Below are 16,864 nucleotides of genomic sequence, written 5' to 3'. Positions count from 1 at the left end.
TTAACTTGCCTTGAGAAAATTATTGAAATATTTGGTGGTCCTACGTTTCTTGGGTCGCTGATTACGAATCTCGACGAAAGGTCGGATTTGCAAAATTCAAAATGGCGGACTCAATATAGCGGTCATGATGTACAAGATTAATGAAAATTCCAATTATTATTGATAGTGTATGGGGTTTTTCGGGCCGCTGATTACGAATCTGAAGTCAGATTTGCAAAATTCAAAATGGCGGGTTCAATATGGCGGCCATAATGTACGAAATTGATAAAAATTCCGATTATTATTGATGATATGTGGGTTTTTCGAAACGCGGGATTACGAATCTTTTGAGTAAAATAATATTGATAGTATGGATAAGAGATGGAGATACAGAATGAAAAAAAAAACAGGGAAAATAGAGCTAAAACGTGCAGAAAAATCAAATTTCGGCCCTTTTTGTAGAAATATTTGTTTATAAAAAAAAAATCTAACCCGCAAAAAGATACTGAAAAAAATATATGTTTTTGTACAACAGCAGAAAAATATTTGGTGAAAATTTCAGACCTCCACATTCAATACTCTCCGAGGAATCGATTTTTCCTCAAGCAATTCCTTAAGCAAAAAAAAAGCATTTTTTTCAACTTTGACTTGTTATAAATAATCACAAATGAATAATTGGAATATAAAAACCTACTGGAGTATGTTGAACAACTATTCAGTTATCTGGAAAACTCAAATCCCCGATTAGTTCCTCAAAATTCTGTGTTTTACAACGCAAAATTGAATCACGGAAAAGTGGGAAGTATACTTCCCACTAACGGTGAAAGGGTTAACGGGTCCTTATAAGGCAAGACTTAATTTTGTATATCTAAAGCTTCCTTGAAAGATCCTTCTTAGGTTCTCACCAAATCAAATCCCTCAAATCAGAATCTTATTTCATAAAATCTAAGATATCCATCTAAAAGATCCATCTCAGGGCCTGATGTGGTAAATAATGAGACATCTCTTTTCAGGGCGTCCCACTTTCAGCCTTATCGGAGCCTTACGAGCTTCACGAGGATGGCCCTAACAATGTTATGCTCAGGGTGTACGTTCATACGCGCATTTTCGAAACTTGTCGAGCGTGCTTCGACGACGACGACGACGACGACGACGACGACAGCAACACCGAGGCTGTCGCAGGGAGAATGTCCGCAGAAGTCGCCTCTTCGCCTTCTCTCGAACGGGCGCATCTGCGCGGCGGCGGCGGGGGGGGGGGAGGGGGAAGCCCCCGAGCGAAAAGCGGCCCCGAGATCCGGATCGATGAAAAAGTCGCGTCGCGCAAAGTAAACGTCGCCAGGTGCCGCGGCGAAGATTTCGAATGGCCCTCCCGACAGTCGACAATCCGGCCGACAATCGCGTTGAATTAACGCTTCCACGGCCGTCCGTGGACGCTCAAGAGGCTCGTTTCCGGCCGGGGGATGTCGCGGACATGGCACTGGGTCGCCGTGGTGTCACAATAGGACGGCGCCTTGTGCGCCACAGGTCGGCTCGCCATTGTATTCCTCCGGCTCGTTCACGGATCACGACCTCCGGGGCCCAAATAATAATGCGAGTCAAGCTCAGCGCGCGCTCCTCGGCCCCGGCTCGCTTGAGTCGTCATTCCGTTTAACGAGAGACACGACGACGACGACGACCGAGCGCGCAGTGTGTGTGCTTCTTTATCGATCGATATCGCGCACGGGAGATCGGCCACGGCCTAAGAGGGAACCTCCCGAGATCGGAGATCTCGTGAGGATTCCCCTGCGCGATATTCCCGGCGAGATCGCATCGACGAGATGACATCGTGGGGACGGATTAAAGTATTCCGACTGATCCGGATCGGCACTCTGCACAACTTAATCCGAGGCGGAGGGGAACGCTCGCTCGCTCGCTCGCTCGCTCGTAGCACGTGCGTCGCTTCTCGAGCGAGCGTGTGAAAGCGCCGCGCACGCACACCGACACGCGCCGGCCGCGCCGCGCGACGGGATTTCGCAGGCTGACAGCCGAGAGAGCTCGCTGTTAATTCGCTGCGATTGTTTTCGCCCGTCGCAACTGCGGCCGAATTAACCCTCAGAGGCTGCTATGGGCGACTCTTGTTAAAAAAACGTAATCGCTGACAATACTAATTTTATTTATTTATTCATTTATTTATTTACTTATTTATTTATTTATTTATTTGACGCTCCACGGGTAAACACCGTTCGGTGTACATAAAATTGAGATGACTAATATATGAAGAGTATTAAAATTGCATATGTCAATAAGCAAAATTTTATAGCGCGATCAAATCTCTGCGATGCTTGTTATCGCGAAAACAAATTTTTAAGACACATCGCACTGTGTTTTGAATGTGAACTCGACAGGTGTTGGAAGGTTTTGTTGTAACAATAAAGGCACGTGTGCGAGCTCAAGTTGGCCATCGTAGGGATTTCGCTGTACTTTGAAAGAGCCTTGAGATACTTCCTTTTATTTATTCGCACTGACAAACAATATTGTGAAAAAAACGTTGTAAAAAAAAACAGACCAATTCTCTAAACTTTGCTACAAACAATAACAAGAAAAGTTAGCTCGGGGTGATACTTGACCGCAGCTTTTCAGCTAAGAAATCCTCGGAGTCTGAAAGCAGCGTTTGGCATCGGTCGATTGAAACTTTTGGCTAGAATTGTTTACTAAATTGGAACATTCTGGCAACAGTCTGAGAGCAATGTCGAGCATTAGCTCTGACTGAAATTTTCCTTCGATTTTTCACAGGGTTGAAAACAATTTCGCGATCCGAGAGCAGCGATGGCACTTGGCCGGTCAAACGTAATGGTTCAGATGAGCATTTTATCAAAGTTTCAATCGAGCGAATGTTCAACGCTACTTTCAGGTTATGATGACATGTTTTAATTTGGTTAAAATGCTTGCACTGGTACAGTCGAAAGTAACATCGGATAAACCGACGATTATATACACAGTGAGGGAAAAGTATGGAAACATCGAGAAATCTTGAAAAATATAAATTTTACAGAAAAATGTCTCGGATACAAGTTATAAAGGGTTTAAAAAGATCTATTTACTGATCTCATCGGTTTGACCTTGGATGACGTCACCAAGGTCGGAACAAGGTCAGGTGGAATTTTTTAAATATAATCCCAAACTTTTATCAGATATTCTTGCAGCCCTCGTTGAGATGTTTTCAGCACACCGTAACAAAGCTTTCTTTGGTCAAGAATTTTCTGAGATATTTTAAAGTTTGTCATGACACTTTTTAATATAAAATATGGAATATCTTGTAGAGTAAAGGCCGTCTAAGGCAATATTGTAGGAGAAAAACTTACATTTCTCGATATTTTTCAAGGTTCCCATCTTTTCACCCTGTATATCAAGTAAAGTTCGTGCCGTTTTTGCGTTTTCTCATTGTCAAATTGCACATGCGCGCAATTAAAAGTGCGGTTACGCATGCTTGAACAAAAGTACTTATTTAACGGATAATTTACCGGAGTATAATACTTGTAGAAATTAATTGTCATCGAAATTTCTTATTCGTCTCTGTTGATCTTAAAACGGCACGAACTCTCTTGATTATCCGACAGTAATTCTCTCAATCGATTATTTTGACTTCGCTGATATTTCGCCGATTAATAATAAATCAGTCGTCAGTCGATTGAATTACTCGCGATTACACGACTGCTGAATTTTCATCGTCGGTTATTATAGTTGCTAATTATTACAACCGCGATTCAATTCGATCAACGCCCGTCCGCGAGTCCGCGGCAAAAGTCGCGCGCTCAATCACGGCTCCTCGTCGGAACGCGGCGCGTTTTCCGCACGATTTTCCGCGACGACGACGACGACGACGACGACGACGACGTCGTCGCGGGATAAATCGCGCGCAGAACCAACGGCGCGCGATTTTTGCGACGAGTAATCGAATACAGCTCGGAGCGCAACGCACGCACACGCGTGCATGCGTACGTGCGTTGTCGACGGCCGCGGCAGCTAAATGAATTAAAGAGGTCGAAAATGCACGAGCGCGTGGGGCGAGAGTGGCGCAAAGAGTGGAAAATTGAGGGTGATGATGCGTATTACACGACTCGATTGCGGCGCGGCGCGGCGCGGCGCGGCGGCGTCGCCGCTACGTTAAGGCGTGTAATTAAGCGGATAACAGAATCAGATACGACTCGCTCGCGTGTTACCACCCGCGGTGGCTTCTTCGAGGGTGTATCGATAACACAGCGGCCCCGCGAATCGTGTATGCGTCACGCCGATACGTGTCTCCCCCACCCCCCGCATGCACGGATCCTTTGTGGCGGTCGTGCCGTTAAAGACCGAATGCGAAATTAGCGCGCTCTCTCTCTCTCTCTCTCTCTCTCGCTCGCTCGCTCGCTCGACGTGCGATATTAGCGGGCCCATTGGCGTATTATTGCCCGTTGCGCCGTAATGCGATCCCCGGCGTAACGATCTACAATTTCCGTCTCCGGCCGCCGCGAGATAAAAGACGCGACGCGTCCGAGCGAGATGACTTTCACAAATCGAGCCGCCTCGATTCCGCCGAAACCGTCACGCCGAGCCCGACGATAGTGACGGAGGTGCAATTTTTTTAATTGCACCTGCGGAGCGAATACGCCGTGTCTGCATCTTACGTTGCACGGTGACGTAAATTTTTCGTTAGACCGACGCGGCGACAAATTTTCCGCACACGCGTACTTCGAGAACTTTCCGTTGCCGGCGAAGTTCTGATTGAATTTCTCCGGCATATCCACTTGGTTTAAGGGGGGCAAAATTTCCGCCAAATTTCCGCGCGTCCATTCTCGACCGCCGCCGCAAAGACTCCCGTCGTTTTCCCGTGGCTTTTCTTCCTTTTTTTTACTCGTGCGACTCTACGCAGCTGCGCGCAGAAAAGTATTCCGTAGTAGGCAAATTTTCGATCGCCACGAGTTTTGCTCGCAGTAACGGTAAAATCCTGTTTCGCGAACCGAAGAGCCACACTCGCGTCAACGACTGCTCTCGAGTGAAGCAACTGAAATTTTCCGTCTCGGAAGTACATAGTTGCCGCAGCAGAGCGTTCGGCTGCTCTCGTAGAAGGCGTGGAATTACATCGCACATTCAGAGAGAGATGAAATCTCAGTTACCGCGAGCGAACAGACTCGTTTGGAGAAGTCGGACGACGCCGCCAGTGATGCGATTTTCAGGCCGGCCGCGCAAGTGTTTTCCCCCTCCATTTACGTATACAGAAAAACGTTCCATTTATCCGTGTGAGAAACGAAACTTGTACCTCTGACACAACATTAATGCTCGGTTCAACCGACCGGATATATTTCTGAGGCAACGGAAACCTTCTCTTGCGTCGCAGCGAAATTTTCAGTCGACCCTGAAGAAGCTTCCGGTGTTGTAGTGATTGAAATTCAGTTACATCAAGCGAATAGTTTTCTGCGCGTCCGTTACCGCAGTCTTTTTCAATTTACCGGGAAAAAGTATTCTATTTGTAAAGCGATTTATCCCATTCTCATATTTTAAGTCTCATATTTTAAGCGAAGCCTTTTACAGAAAAAGGATTCCTCCTTCGCTGAAGCGATTAAAGCGAATCATTCCTTTACAATTTATTAGATATTATTCCAATTGTTCTCCTCTCATTTCGAGAGGATTTCCTCTTGTATCGATTAATTTTCCTCTTATATCAGGAGGAATATGTTGACTTGAGTGCCGGCTTCTTTTGTTCAGTCATGCTCTACCTCCAGACATGAACGAAAAAATAATCATATGTTCATGGATCAGAGTATCGTGGAACGTTTTTAAAAGACGGTATGTGCGTTGCTGCAACACATAACGAAAGATAATTTACCGATATTTGGTCAAATACAGTTTATAATCCATCGCAAAAAGTTGAATAACATATTCTTCCTTTTAATTATGTTTCATACAATTGGTTATGATGAACGTCTTTGTAGCTAAGAAGTCCATAACAAAACTGATTGGAAATTTGTTCGTTATGATGATCTTATTTCATTCGTGTCAACTTATTGTAGAACCTGGAGACCGAAGTACATCTATATATTTATATTACTTTTCGCTATACATTGTGATCATTTGTTCAAATTAACCGGTATAACCAGTAAGAATGAAGCACGGTAGAAATAAATAATAATCATCTCAAAGAAAGATTAAGTGATCTGTGTAGGAGGGAATTTATATCAAAATCAATAAGATTTGCATTTTACATGCAACATATATAATCCCTCTGACTTTAAGAATAATGTGTTTGTAATATTTTTTTCTTAATCTTAGAGGAATCATCCTCTTGAGGCCCATATATACAAGAATAAAATCCTTTAAAATTTAAATGATTTCGCTGAGTTCTGAAATTACTTTCTTGGGGGGGGGAGGGGGGGGAGGGTAAGGTCACAGAGCGCTGTCGCGCTCAGGTTAGTTGAAAAGCCACCGCGTCCACGAATGCAAGCCGACTCAAGCTTGAGACCGGATGAGAAGATGGCTCTCCGCGTGCCCAATGCACGCCTCTCTCGCCGGCGACTCGCGGTCCTTTGTAACTCCGCAATTAATCGAGGATAATCGTGGAAACGATTTTGCCGCGATCCCCGCGCAAAAATAGCGGTCGTTCCGACGGGAGCACGATTCTCCGCCGAGTGTAATCCGATCGGTCGATTTATTTCACGATGCCCGGGTCCCTCGCGTATTCGCGGCTACCCCCCCCCCTCCTCCCCCACCGAATCGTGGCCCTCCTGTACTCGCCGGCACTCTCCCCGATTTCAACAATAATCGTGCTTGCGCAAGTCCGGGCTTCCTCCGCGGCGGCGGCGGCGCGGCCGCTCGTTTGATTTACGATAATTAAAGCTGACCTGACCTTTCGTCGAGAGAGCGAGAGAGGAGCGCGCGCGCGCGCGACTCATCGGTCGGCAACGCGAGTGCCGATGAGAGACCACGAGAGATATTAAAGAGACTGTGCGCTGCCCTCCTCGTCCCTCCGCCCCTCCGCAGCCAATCTCGCTATGTTCCTCTCTGGTCCTCATCCTCATTCCCGATCGCCGCTCGCGCTCCTCTTTTTCGTTTCTTCTTTCCCCCTTTGCCCCCGCCCCTCTCTCTCTCTCTCTCCCTTTCTCGTTTTTCTCCCCTGCTGCCTCCGTAACCCGTGCCTCCTCGTAACCGCTCTTTCCGAGTCCGGCAAGACGGGACCGTCTGGCGGAACCAACCGGGTAATTGTACGAGCGAGCGAGCGACCAACCAACCGGCGTTCGCGCGGCTTTTGCATTTTTGCCCGTGGCGCTTTCGCGAGAGAGCAGATCTCTCGGCTCTCACCGCGTCACTCACCCGCCCCCACCGGCCCCGCCGCCGCCGCCGTCGCCGCCACGTATGCACGTAGCCCGATCGGCGGTTATATCGCGAACGGTAATCGCGATTTACTTATGATACTTATCGGGGCCGAGAGGGTGATGCTTGCGCGCCGGGGCGTGAGTAGCGGATTCCCACCCCCCGCCCTCTGCCGCTTCTCCGCGAGCAGCGCTTCTATTATCCTCTGCCGGGCGTAAGCGCCTGGCGCGGGCGCTGCGTGATCGAGGATAACGAATCTGATCGTGAAAGCGATGATATAACGGCCGAGGATTTATAGCGCGATCGTCTCGCGAGGTATGATTAGAAACGTCGTGTTGCCGGCGTTATTGCCGGCGCACGAATTCGTCGTGGCTCGTATTATAATTTGTAGCGCGGCGATTAAGGGAGCTCTCTCGCGTCGAGGCAGGACGAAACGAAAGGCGACGCGACCCGACCCGACCCGACCCGACCCGGCGATCGCGCGCTTTCGGAGGTGTTGCCGCGCAACGTGGCGCACGTAAACGAACCCGCGGGACCGGCATCGCGAATGCATGTTCCGAGGAAAGAATTGTTAGGGCCATCATGAGGGCGTAAGGCCCCGATAGGGCTGAGAGTAGGATGCCCGAGAAAGGGATGTTTCATTATTGGCGCATCAGTCCGGTCCGAGGTGGACCTTTCAGGGATGTCTCAGATTTTCTCAGGGATGTCTCAGACGAAATAAGGCTTTGACAGGGAAAGCTGAGAAGGATCTTAGAGGGGGTTTTTAGGGACGAGGTTGATTTAATAAATAAGGCTTCGATAGAGAAGACTGAGAAGGGCCTTGGAAGGATTTATTAGGCATGCCTTAGATTTTATGCTTAAATAATACGCTTTAATACGGAAAACTGATCTGGGCCTTAGAAGGATCTCTTAAGGATGCTTTAGATATACAAGATCAAGTTTTGCTTGTAGAAAATTGTCATAGTTTAGTATTGTTTTGGTAAGTACGCTCTATCTGGTTCCTTCAAAGAGCTCTTTTTTAATTATGCCGCAATTGAAAGCAAATTTTATTATTTTTATTGGTTGCCACATTCGTTGGTCTCTTCCAGGGGTTTTTCTGGTACTGCCTTTGTTTTGAAACGCAGCAAACTTTAATGAAAACAGTAGCAGGATTTTTATGCGTAAGGAATGCTATATTTTATTGTAAAGTATGCTATATTTTTAAAATAAAAAATTCTTGTTGTATACTAACAAAGTCATAAAGAAATAAAGAAATTACAGTCTAAATTTCTTCTGTTCTTGGAACGAAAAGAACGAATATTTTTACTCAAGCAATAATAAAAATATTTCCTTATAAGGCCCTCGTAATATTGCCTTATAGGACTCGTAAAACCATTTGTTACACATCTTGTAGGGCCCTTGTTTTTCTATTCCTACTAGGGCCTGATTAATGTTAGGGAAAAATAATCAGGCCCTTACCAGAGCCCTATTCATTTTTCTATTCAGGGTGAACAACGTCGCGACGATCGGAGGGACTTTTTGAAACGATCGGGAGACTTTCCAGATATTCGAGACCATTCGGGACTCCTCCGGAGGGAGATAGAGAAAGGGAGGGGGGCTTCCGCGGCAGCGAATAATACCTCACCGCCGAGTCGCGAGATTCTCGTTACATATACATGTACAGGGTGTCCGGAAATTCCTCGCGGGCGAAACTGAGGAAGGGAGTCGGGTGTGATTCGGGAATTAATCGAACGTTATGAGTGCGAATGCGTGCGAGAGGACGGATCTTGCCGACGCGATTGGTGCTGAAAGATGGCCTCCAGTTCCGGAGAAAAATGCTCCCGAAAAACGGTGAACATCAGCTGAATTGATCGACCGTTCAGGTCTGTTCTTCCTCGAAGAACTAACGCGCTCTCGAAACTCGGGAGGAAACGAAATTACAGCTGAGACTCGGCGGAAGGAGGGGAAGAGAACTTGCGCAAGAAAAGTTCTTCGAAAAGGAATAAACCTACGGAGAGAGACGCGCTCTCTTTTCTACACTTTGCTTTCATTCTCTCGACTGATACTCGCTGCTGCCGGAGAGAGCAAGAGAGAGAGAGAAAGAGAGAGGAAATCCTAAGAAGTAAGTCACATCTTTCTTCCAAGAAGGATCTTGACTTATATATCGGGCGAATGCAAAAGTTCCGATGGGATCCTCAAGGACTGGTCCACTTTTATGGCAGCGCTCGCAGGTACACATAGATGTATATTACATCAAAGATGCTAGAGAGAGAGAGAGAGAGAGAGAGAGCAATGGCTCTTGCCTGGTAGAATGCGAGTAAATCATCATCGGCAAAGTCGAGCCTCACTCTTTCGTCGCAACTTTGCACTCACCCGATATATCGATCGAGGCTGCGAAGGCTATACATCCGGAGAGGGCAGCAGCCTCCGTTTACCGGCGTGAAGAACTCTCAGGACACCCTGTACACACAGCCGCGACGATATTCCGCGAGACGCGCTCTCGCCTCTCGCGGGTGCAGCGAAGGCTGCGCCGAGGTTATTCTCAGCGGAATTACATAAGAACGCTGATCAACGTCACCGCGGGCGCGCGTACGCGCCGCCGTGTGCGCGCCTCGCACACTTATTAAGCTTCGGCATAAATCACACGAGGCAAGCCGAGAGAGGCGCGCGCGCGAGCGAATCGACGATCAATTTCCCCGCGTAATCCCGCGTCGCGGGGCATAAATTGCTCGCGCGCTATCGCTTTCATAAATTTCATAGACGCGCGCGCGCGCGCGAGGAGGGCGAAGCGCCGCGAACGAAGGACGCCCGCGCGAGCTCCGCGGCTAAAAAATGGCGCCGAATCGGCGCGTCGCGAAACGTAGAAAATCGCTAATCGGCCGCCGCGTGTGTGTGTGTATGCGGCTTTAGCGGCGCGGTCGAAACGTGAGAACGCGGGGAGGGGAGTCAGCTCGGACCCTCCTCGCGCTTCGGCCGGCCCGTTAATTATTAACGCGGCTGATATTTTTCTCGCCACGGCGGCGGCGGCGGCGGCGGCGGCGGCGGCGAGGCCGCTCAAGACAGCGAAATTATGACGCGATATCACGTCGCGATAAATCGTCGGGGTAATTATTCACGGCCGCGTGAGCGAGCGAGCGAGTGCGTGCGTGCGAGCGTGCGTGCGTGCATGTGCGCATGCGTGCGTGTAATACGGCGAGCCGCACATACGAGAGAATGGCCGGCCGAAGGAACGAAGCAACGGCCGTTTGTTCGCCGCTTCCTGTCCGATGGCGACGACGAGCACGACGCTGACGACGCGGACGACGATTACTCGTCTCGGATAGAGAGGGCGGGGGGAGAGTCGCGAGTCTAAGAGGGCCGGACCGCCGCGCCGCTGAGCGCGATAGGCGCCATGCGGCGCGGCGGGCAAATCCCGCTGGAATGATTACGAGGTCAGAGGCCGTAATTGTTATTTATCGGTAGGTCGATGTGGCCACGTACACACACACACACACACACACACACACACACACACACACACGCGCGCGCGCGCGCGCGCGCTTGTAATACATGGGCGACATGTGTACGCGACATTACAGCTTGCCGCGCGCGCGAGCGAGCGAGCGCAACGATAACAACGAGAGCGGCAATTATCTGCGCGTTACACGCGACCGCTCTCGCGGGGGTGACGCAGATCGCAATCTCTTTTCATACGCCTGAAAGGTCGCGCCCGGTGACGTGTCATTACGCGCCGCGTATCTCGGAGACGGAGCGAGCGCGGCCGCCGTGTGCCTTCGGAGAAAACGCTGCGTCGCGTCGCGTCGGCGAACGCGACGACCGAACGAGACACACACACACACATACACACACACACACACACACACACACATACGGGCTCGTCGCTCACCGGGATTGCACGTTGCGGCGATTCCGTGTACACAGCGCGTGCGCGCACGCGCGCACGTATTGTCTCGCGAGGGAACGCGCGACGTGCCTGTTGTGCGAGGATAATTGTTACTTATCCGTGGGACGTGCGTGAGAAATGGAAAGCACACTCGGCCCGGGGGAGGAAGATAGCGGCACGGGCGGGGGAGGGGGGGGGAGGAGGGGAGAGGAGAAAGCACGTGTACAGCGATGTGTGCATGAGATATGATTTCTCGCGGCTTCCCCCGCTGGATCGGCGACCGTGCGGGGAATACCGCGAGGCGCCCCGGCGTGGCCTCCTTCGTAAGGATGCGCGCCGGATAAGGAATTATTTATCCGGGCGGGACACCGCGAGAAAAATGGCCGGGAGGAAAAGTATACGCGCGAGCGTTATGTTGCGATTTCTATTGTGCGGCACGTACGCCGCGGCGAACGGCGGACGGCGAATGTTTGTCGAGCCGCGGCGTCGTTCGTTCCCGCGGACGCGCAGGATAATAAGGACGAGATCTCTCGCCGTGGCACGGCGTGGCGCGCGGCGCCGTGATTATATAGTTAGATCTGGCGGACGGTTAACAGGTTATAATTGTATTCTCGTTTCGTCCCGCCGTGAAATCATACACATCCGTGTTTTTTTCCCGCCCCCTCCCCCTCATCCGCCCCGCCCCTCTCCCTCTCCCGCCGCGACTGTTCGTTTAGCGGGGAAACAATTACGCGAGCGTTAACGAACGAGGGGAGGACGAGCCGGGAAGATGAGCGGTTACACGCTCGGCACGGAATGCTAACAATGCGCGAGCAGGGAGACGCCGAAGAGGAGGAGGAGGAGGAGCAGGACGAAGAAGAGCGCGCGCGCAGGATGGATCGGTCGGTCGTGTTTGTTCTGCAGGACGTAATCGGCCGCTCTCCCGCGCGACCGCGCGATACTTTCGTCCGGAGATTGATCGTCGCGCCGTTCTTTTTATGCTTCGCTCACCAGCCGGATGCATCATCGCCGTCGCCGTCGTCGCGCCGACGGACGCGGGGATCAGTCGTTAGCGCGAGGCGACGATGACGGGGACGCGTCGGGAGCGCTAATTAGTTAGCCGCGCGGCCGAGCGAGAGAGACGCGCGTATCCCTCCGAGAGAGATAGAGAGAGAGAGAGAAAGGGAGAGCGGAAGATGGAAAGAAAGAGCGCACGGGGATGCCGTCGGTGGTCTATACGTAGTCCAGGAGGTCGTTCTCGAAAGTAGCTCCGGGGGAGTGTAATCCATCATCGAAAACGGCTCGCTGTAATGTAACCGCTCGCTTATGCCGACGACTAATCAGTCAGGCTGCCTCGCCGTATAATTAGCAGCTTTTCTCTCTCTCTCTCTCTCTCTCTCTCTCTCTCTCTCCGTGCCTCGCTCTCTTCCCCGCGTCTTCCCAAGCGCGCGCGATACCCTCTTCCCTGCAACCGCGTCGCCGGAGACGCGCGGGCGCCTCCGTCCACCGTTTCGGAGCTCGCGATCGTTAGCGGAATCCTCGAGTCACGAGGCGCATCACGACCTGCCGACGAGCCGACGAGAGAGCTCGTCGGCCGCTGGTCGTCTCGCGACGCGCACCAGCAAACGCGCTGCTCACCGTGACGCGAGCCTTTCCCGCGGATTTCATTAGGAGAGACCTCGGCGCTCGTGCTTTCGCGAAACGGCAGGGCGAAACGCGAGGAAGAAAGAGAGACGCCTCGACGAGAGCGCGCCCGAGAGCGTGCGCCTCGGGCAAACTAATAACGCGCGCTCGACGATCGTTCCATCAACGACGTAACGACACGAGGTAATTTGCAACTTAACTAACAGTAATCTCTCTCTCTCTCTCTCTCTCTCGCGCTCGCGCTCGCGCGAGCAAACGGACCGAGCCGCGACGAGCTCTCGCGTCCGAGCACGGAACTCGCGTAAAGTGGCACTCGAGCGGCGCGAGCACCTCGAGCGAGGATGCTCCGAGGCAGCTCCTCGAATCCGCGGAGATGAGCGCCGGTTGAGAGGTCATTATAGGCTCGGCACACCGAGTTCAATGGCGGACTTAACGATCTCCCCCCGCCCTCCTCCTCTCTTTCTCCTTCTCTTGCCCAGCGCGGACGCGCGGGCTTGCGACTCCTGCTCTCTCTCTCTCTCTCTCGCTCGCTCGCTCGCTCGCTCCTCGTGTAACGGCGGAAATGGCGTTCCTCTACTCACCCTCGCCGGACGTGAAGGGTCGCACCACTCCGGGCAGGAGCACGCAGAAGAGCAGAAACGGCGAGCACGATTTCGGCCTCATCGCGTATGGATCACCGCGTCGGCCCGGTCATTCGTTCATCTCTCGTATCGTCGGGCTCGCCGGGTTTTAAACGCCGCAGCACGCCGCGTCACTCGCCGCAGCAGGCCGCTCGTCGGCTTGATAGCAGCTCGCACCTGCAACACAAACGCAAAGCGAGCTTTCGGTTAATGGCGTGTGAGGTAACACGATGACGTGTTTCGCGCGCTCCTCGGCACGTGACGCGAATCGACGTCTTTAACCCCCGTTGACTGGCGGAAATGCTGCGTGTTGCGATATCCCCCCCCGTTGTACTTTGACGTTTCTCTCTGAAATTGGGTATTCAGAGGTTTTCGCAACATGGCCGAGTTGAAAGGAGAATTGAAGGAATGCAAGAGTTTCTTCGACAACAATTTGAAATGTACTTTGGGGTCGTGAAGTTGAAGAATAAAAACTCCAAGTGGCGAGTCCTTAAACCAATGCAGATGGTCCAAACGGAGCATCATCCGCGTATATTGTATAACTTATCATTATATAAATTATATTTACTCAGCATCTCGATATTTTGTTTCTTTATAGGTTTTAGACGAAAATCTTGTGTATTTTCGTTTATGTCTAGTTTTATTTGGATGAAATAAAATGGTTTTAGTCGCCGTCTTTAGGTCTATCGTCTCAAAGTCGACAAATTTTGACTTCACGTAAGTAATAATTAAATAATTAGGACATTATGATTTAATGTGAAACATAAAAGTATTATTCATTGATCGCTTCAATGTCGGATAGAATGTCCCAACTATATGCGACATTTGCAACGTGTTAAGATGGCGGTTAGCAGGCTGCGATCGATCCTTGAATGTTAGGACGTTTCTGTTATACTTCCTATTGCCAGTGAATTTTCATTCATAATTCTTTTTTCTTCATCTTTTTGCGTGTACACGAATTATATAAATATCTGGCAAAAATTTGTAGCGATGTGTAAAACAGTTTTAAGTGTCACGTACAATTTTCCGAAGGAAAAATAATAACCTCTCACTGCGTTAAAAAAAAACTTGTTTTATTCGAGCATAATTGGTCTGAGAATGCTTTATGAGCCTTATAAATCCTAACAGGAGGATAAGAAACATCACCGGGTGAATTCTCACCCGTCTCAATTCAAGGGTCAACCAACGATAGGAAGCAGGAGGACTCGAGCGCGGTTACAAATAATCGGCGTAGCTCCGCGCGAACGACGCGTCTACGACGACGGCCCGGAGGTGTCCGTTTGAATTCACTCGCCGCGTTTCGTCTCGGTTATCTCGAGATAATAATTTCCGGCGAACGCGCCAGGTACGCGTAATCGCGCCCCGGTGCGCGGCGCCGGTAATCGTAAATCTCGGCCGCTCGGTGTATAAAGAACGAGAAGCGGAATATACGATTTAGCAGCTTTACCGATTTCAAGAAACACGATAAGCAACCTACTTCGGCGGCGCGCTGCACCCGGAGGAGGCCGCTGTTTACACAGAATGGAAATTCCCTCTCGCACGCAACCGGCCGAGGAAGTATCGAGGTGAAACGGGTTTATCGTCGGGTCGCCGCGCCGCGCCGCGCCGCGCCGCGTTGTTTCTTTACCGGAAAGCGTAAAAGACGGTTAGGAAAGTCGAGAGTGCCACTTACGGGACGTGGCTGGGGCAGAGCCCTTGCCATTTAAATATTCCAACGGCGGCAGACACTTTCCCGCACGCGAAATTTCCTCGCGCGGCGCCGCCGCTTCATTTTCAGTCGCGCCACCGCGATGGAAACGCCGCGAGAGGAAAGCCGAAGGGCGAGGAAGCAGCGTAATTCCCCCCCCCCCCCGCCCCGCTGTGGCTCGATCGTTCCCTCGAACGCGAAACTGCTGTTCTTCGCCCTCGGGGGTGGAGCAGAGGCAGCCTGGAGGAGGAGGACTCCGCTCGATAACTGTCAGAATTAATTATTAAGAGCGATTCGTCTGCGGGAAATGCGGCTCCTCGGGATTATCGTCGCGTGCCGCTAAATCGAACACTCGAGATCCCGACGCGCTTAAAGTCGAGCTCGTTACGCGCTTAGGAGCGCGTTTCGCATTGTGTTTACACCGGAGTGGCGGATTTGGCGACCTAAATGAAGTCGAGAGAGTTTCCGAGTGTCGTCGGTCGTCTCGAAGTATTCAGACGACGACGAAGTTGGCAGCTTAGATTTCGGAGTACTCTGCAGCCTTAAGGCTACGAGCGATTTGGAAGGAAAGCAAATGTCGTCGGTCAATGCAGATTTTTTGAAAATACTACAATTTCGGACTCCTTGAGCTACGGCGCTGGAAGAACCTGATCGAATCAACGTCGCGATGACGAACGAGTCATCAAATGCGTTCTGGTCGAAGAAGCATTTCTGGTTCTCAGGGTCGAATTCGAAAATCGAAAGTGCCATTAATTTTTGTTCGTGTGTTAAAGAATTTGGCGTGTATATTTCACATCCGATCGCTGATTATTGATGCTTAATGCTCTCTTAATTTTTATTATCTGGCAATGGACGGAAGTAATGGTACTTTCCCTCTCGGGCAAACTTGCTTCTTGTTCAATCGAGAGCTCGCGTCGACAGAAACGCGTCTGTTCGCTATCGCGATCGCGTTGGTCGGTTCTCTGAGCGAAAGAGGAAATTCCTAAAAAGGGTTTCATCCCCCTGAGGGGCGATATCACGAAAATGGCCGACAGTCCGCCTTTGCGCGCCTAGGTGTGCCTCTCTGCGCCATTCGTGTCGATTTCATTGGCAAATTGATCCAACATTATCTCGCTGCTGACGAATCGCATATCGACAGTTTCGCCGTCGCTTCGCACGATTAACCGAGAATCGAGAAAAATGGGTTTCGCTCGCTCTCGCCAGAGTTACGAGCGCCGTTTCTCGTCGAAACGAACGTTTTTCGATTCGCTCGACTCGTTGAAAAAAAATGCCCACTTCAACTGCGGTGATACAATCAAAGGATGGAAAAATCTCTCTCTCTCTCTCTCTCTCTCTCTCTCTCTCTCTTTCTCGAGCACCGTTAGCCGTCCCGAGATATTTCAGAAAATGACAGTTACTGCCTAGCCGGAAACGAGAGGCGCGGTTCAAACAGGTACATAAAATACGAGGTACCAACGACCGATTTTCGAAAGTTTCTCTCTCGCGCGAGTCAGTGCGAGAGCCGGGCTCTCGCAACGATGTCACTTCTCTCTGCCCGACGCCACAAGCAAGAGTTCTCCTTTTTTTGTCAGCGTATATTTTATCGCATCTACACGGATCTACGTTTTCAATTAACGCTCAAATACTAGGACGGGTGAAAATTCACCCGATCGTATTTTCTGTTCATCTGTAATATATCTTAGACCATTTATGCTGAAATAAAAGAAGTTTCGTCACGGTGAAAGTTGTAACTCTTCTTCTAAAAAATCGTACACGATTTAAAACTGT

At 50.5% G+C, this 16,864-nt stretch overlaps 1 protein-coding gene across 6 annotated transcripts in view; it reads right to left on the bottom strand.

Moving 5' to 3' along the window:
* The window catches only part of LOC105181075 (netrin receptor UNC5C), a 72,027-nt gene that overhangs the window by 32,660 nt on the left and 22,503 nt on the right, over positions 1-16,864 (bottom strand). For all 6 annotated transcript variants that reach the window (XM_025302166.1, XM_025302170.1, XM_025302169.1 and 3 more), the window contains exon 2: positions 13,372-13,587. In XM_025302166.1, the coding sequence (XP_025157951.1) occupies positions 13,372-13,453 (82 nt within the window). In that variant the 5' untranslated portion in view covers positions 13,454-13,587. The remainder of the gene's footprint in view (positions 1-13,371; positions 13,588-16,864) is intronic.

The sequence above is a fragment of the Harpegnathos saltator genome, unplaced genomic scaffold (genome assembly GCF_003227715.2).
Source record: "Harpegnathos saltator strain DR-91 unplaced genomic scaffold, Hsal_v8.6 scaffold47, whole genome shotgun sequence".
Taxonomy (NCBI): domain Eukaryota; kingdom Metazoa; phylum Arthropoda; class Insecta; order Hymenoptera; family Formicidae; genus Harpegnathos; species Harpegnathos saltator.
This window is presented reverse-complemented; position numbering and strand designations above follow the sequence as displayed.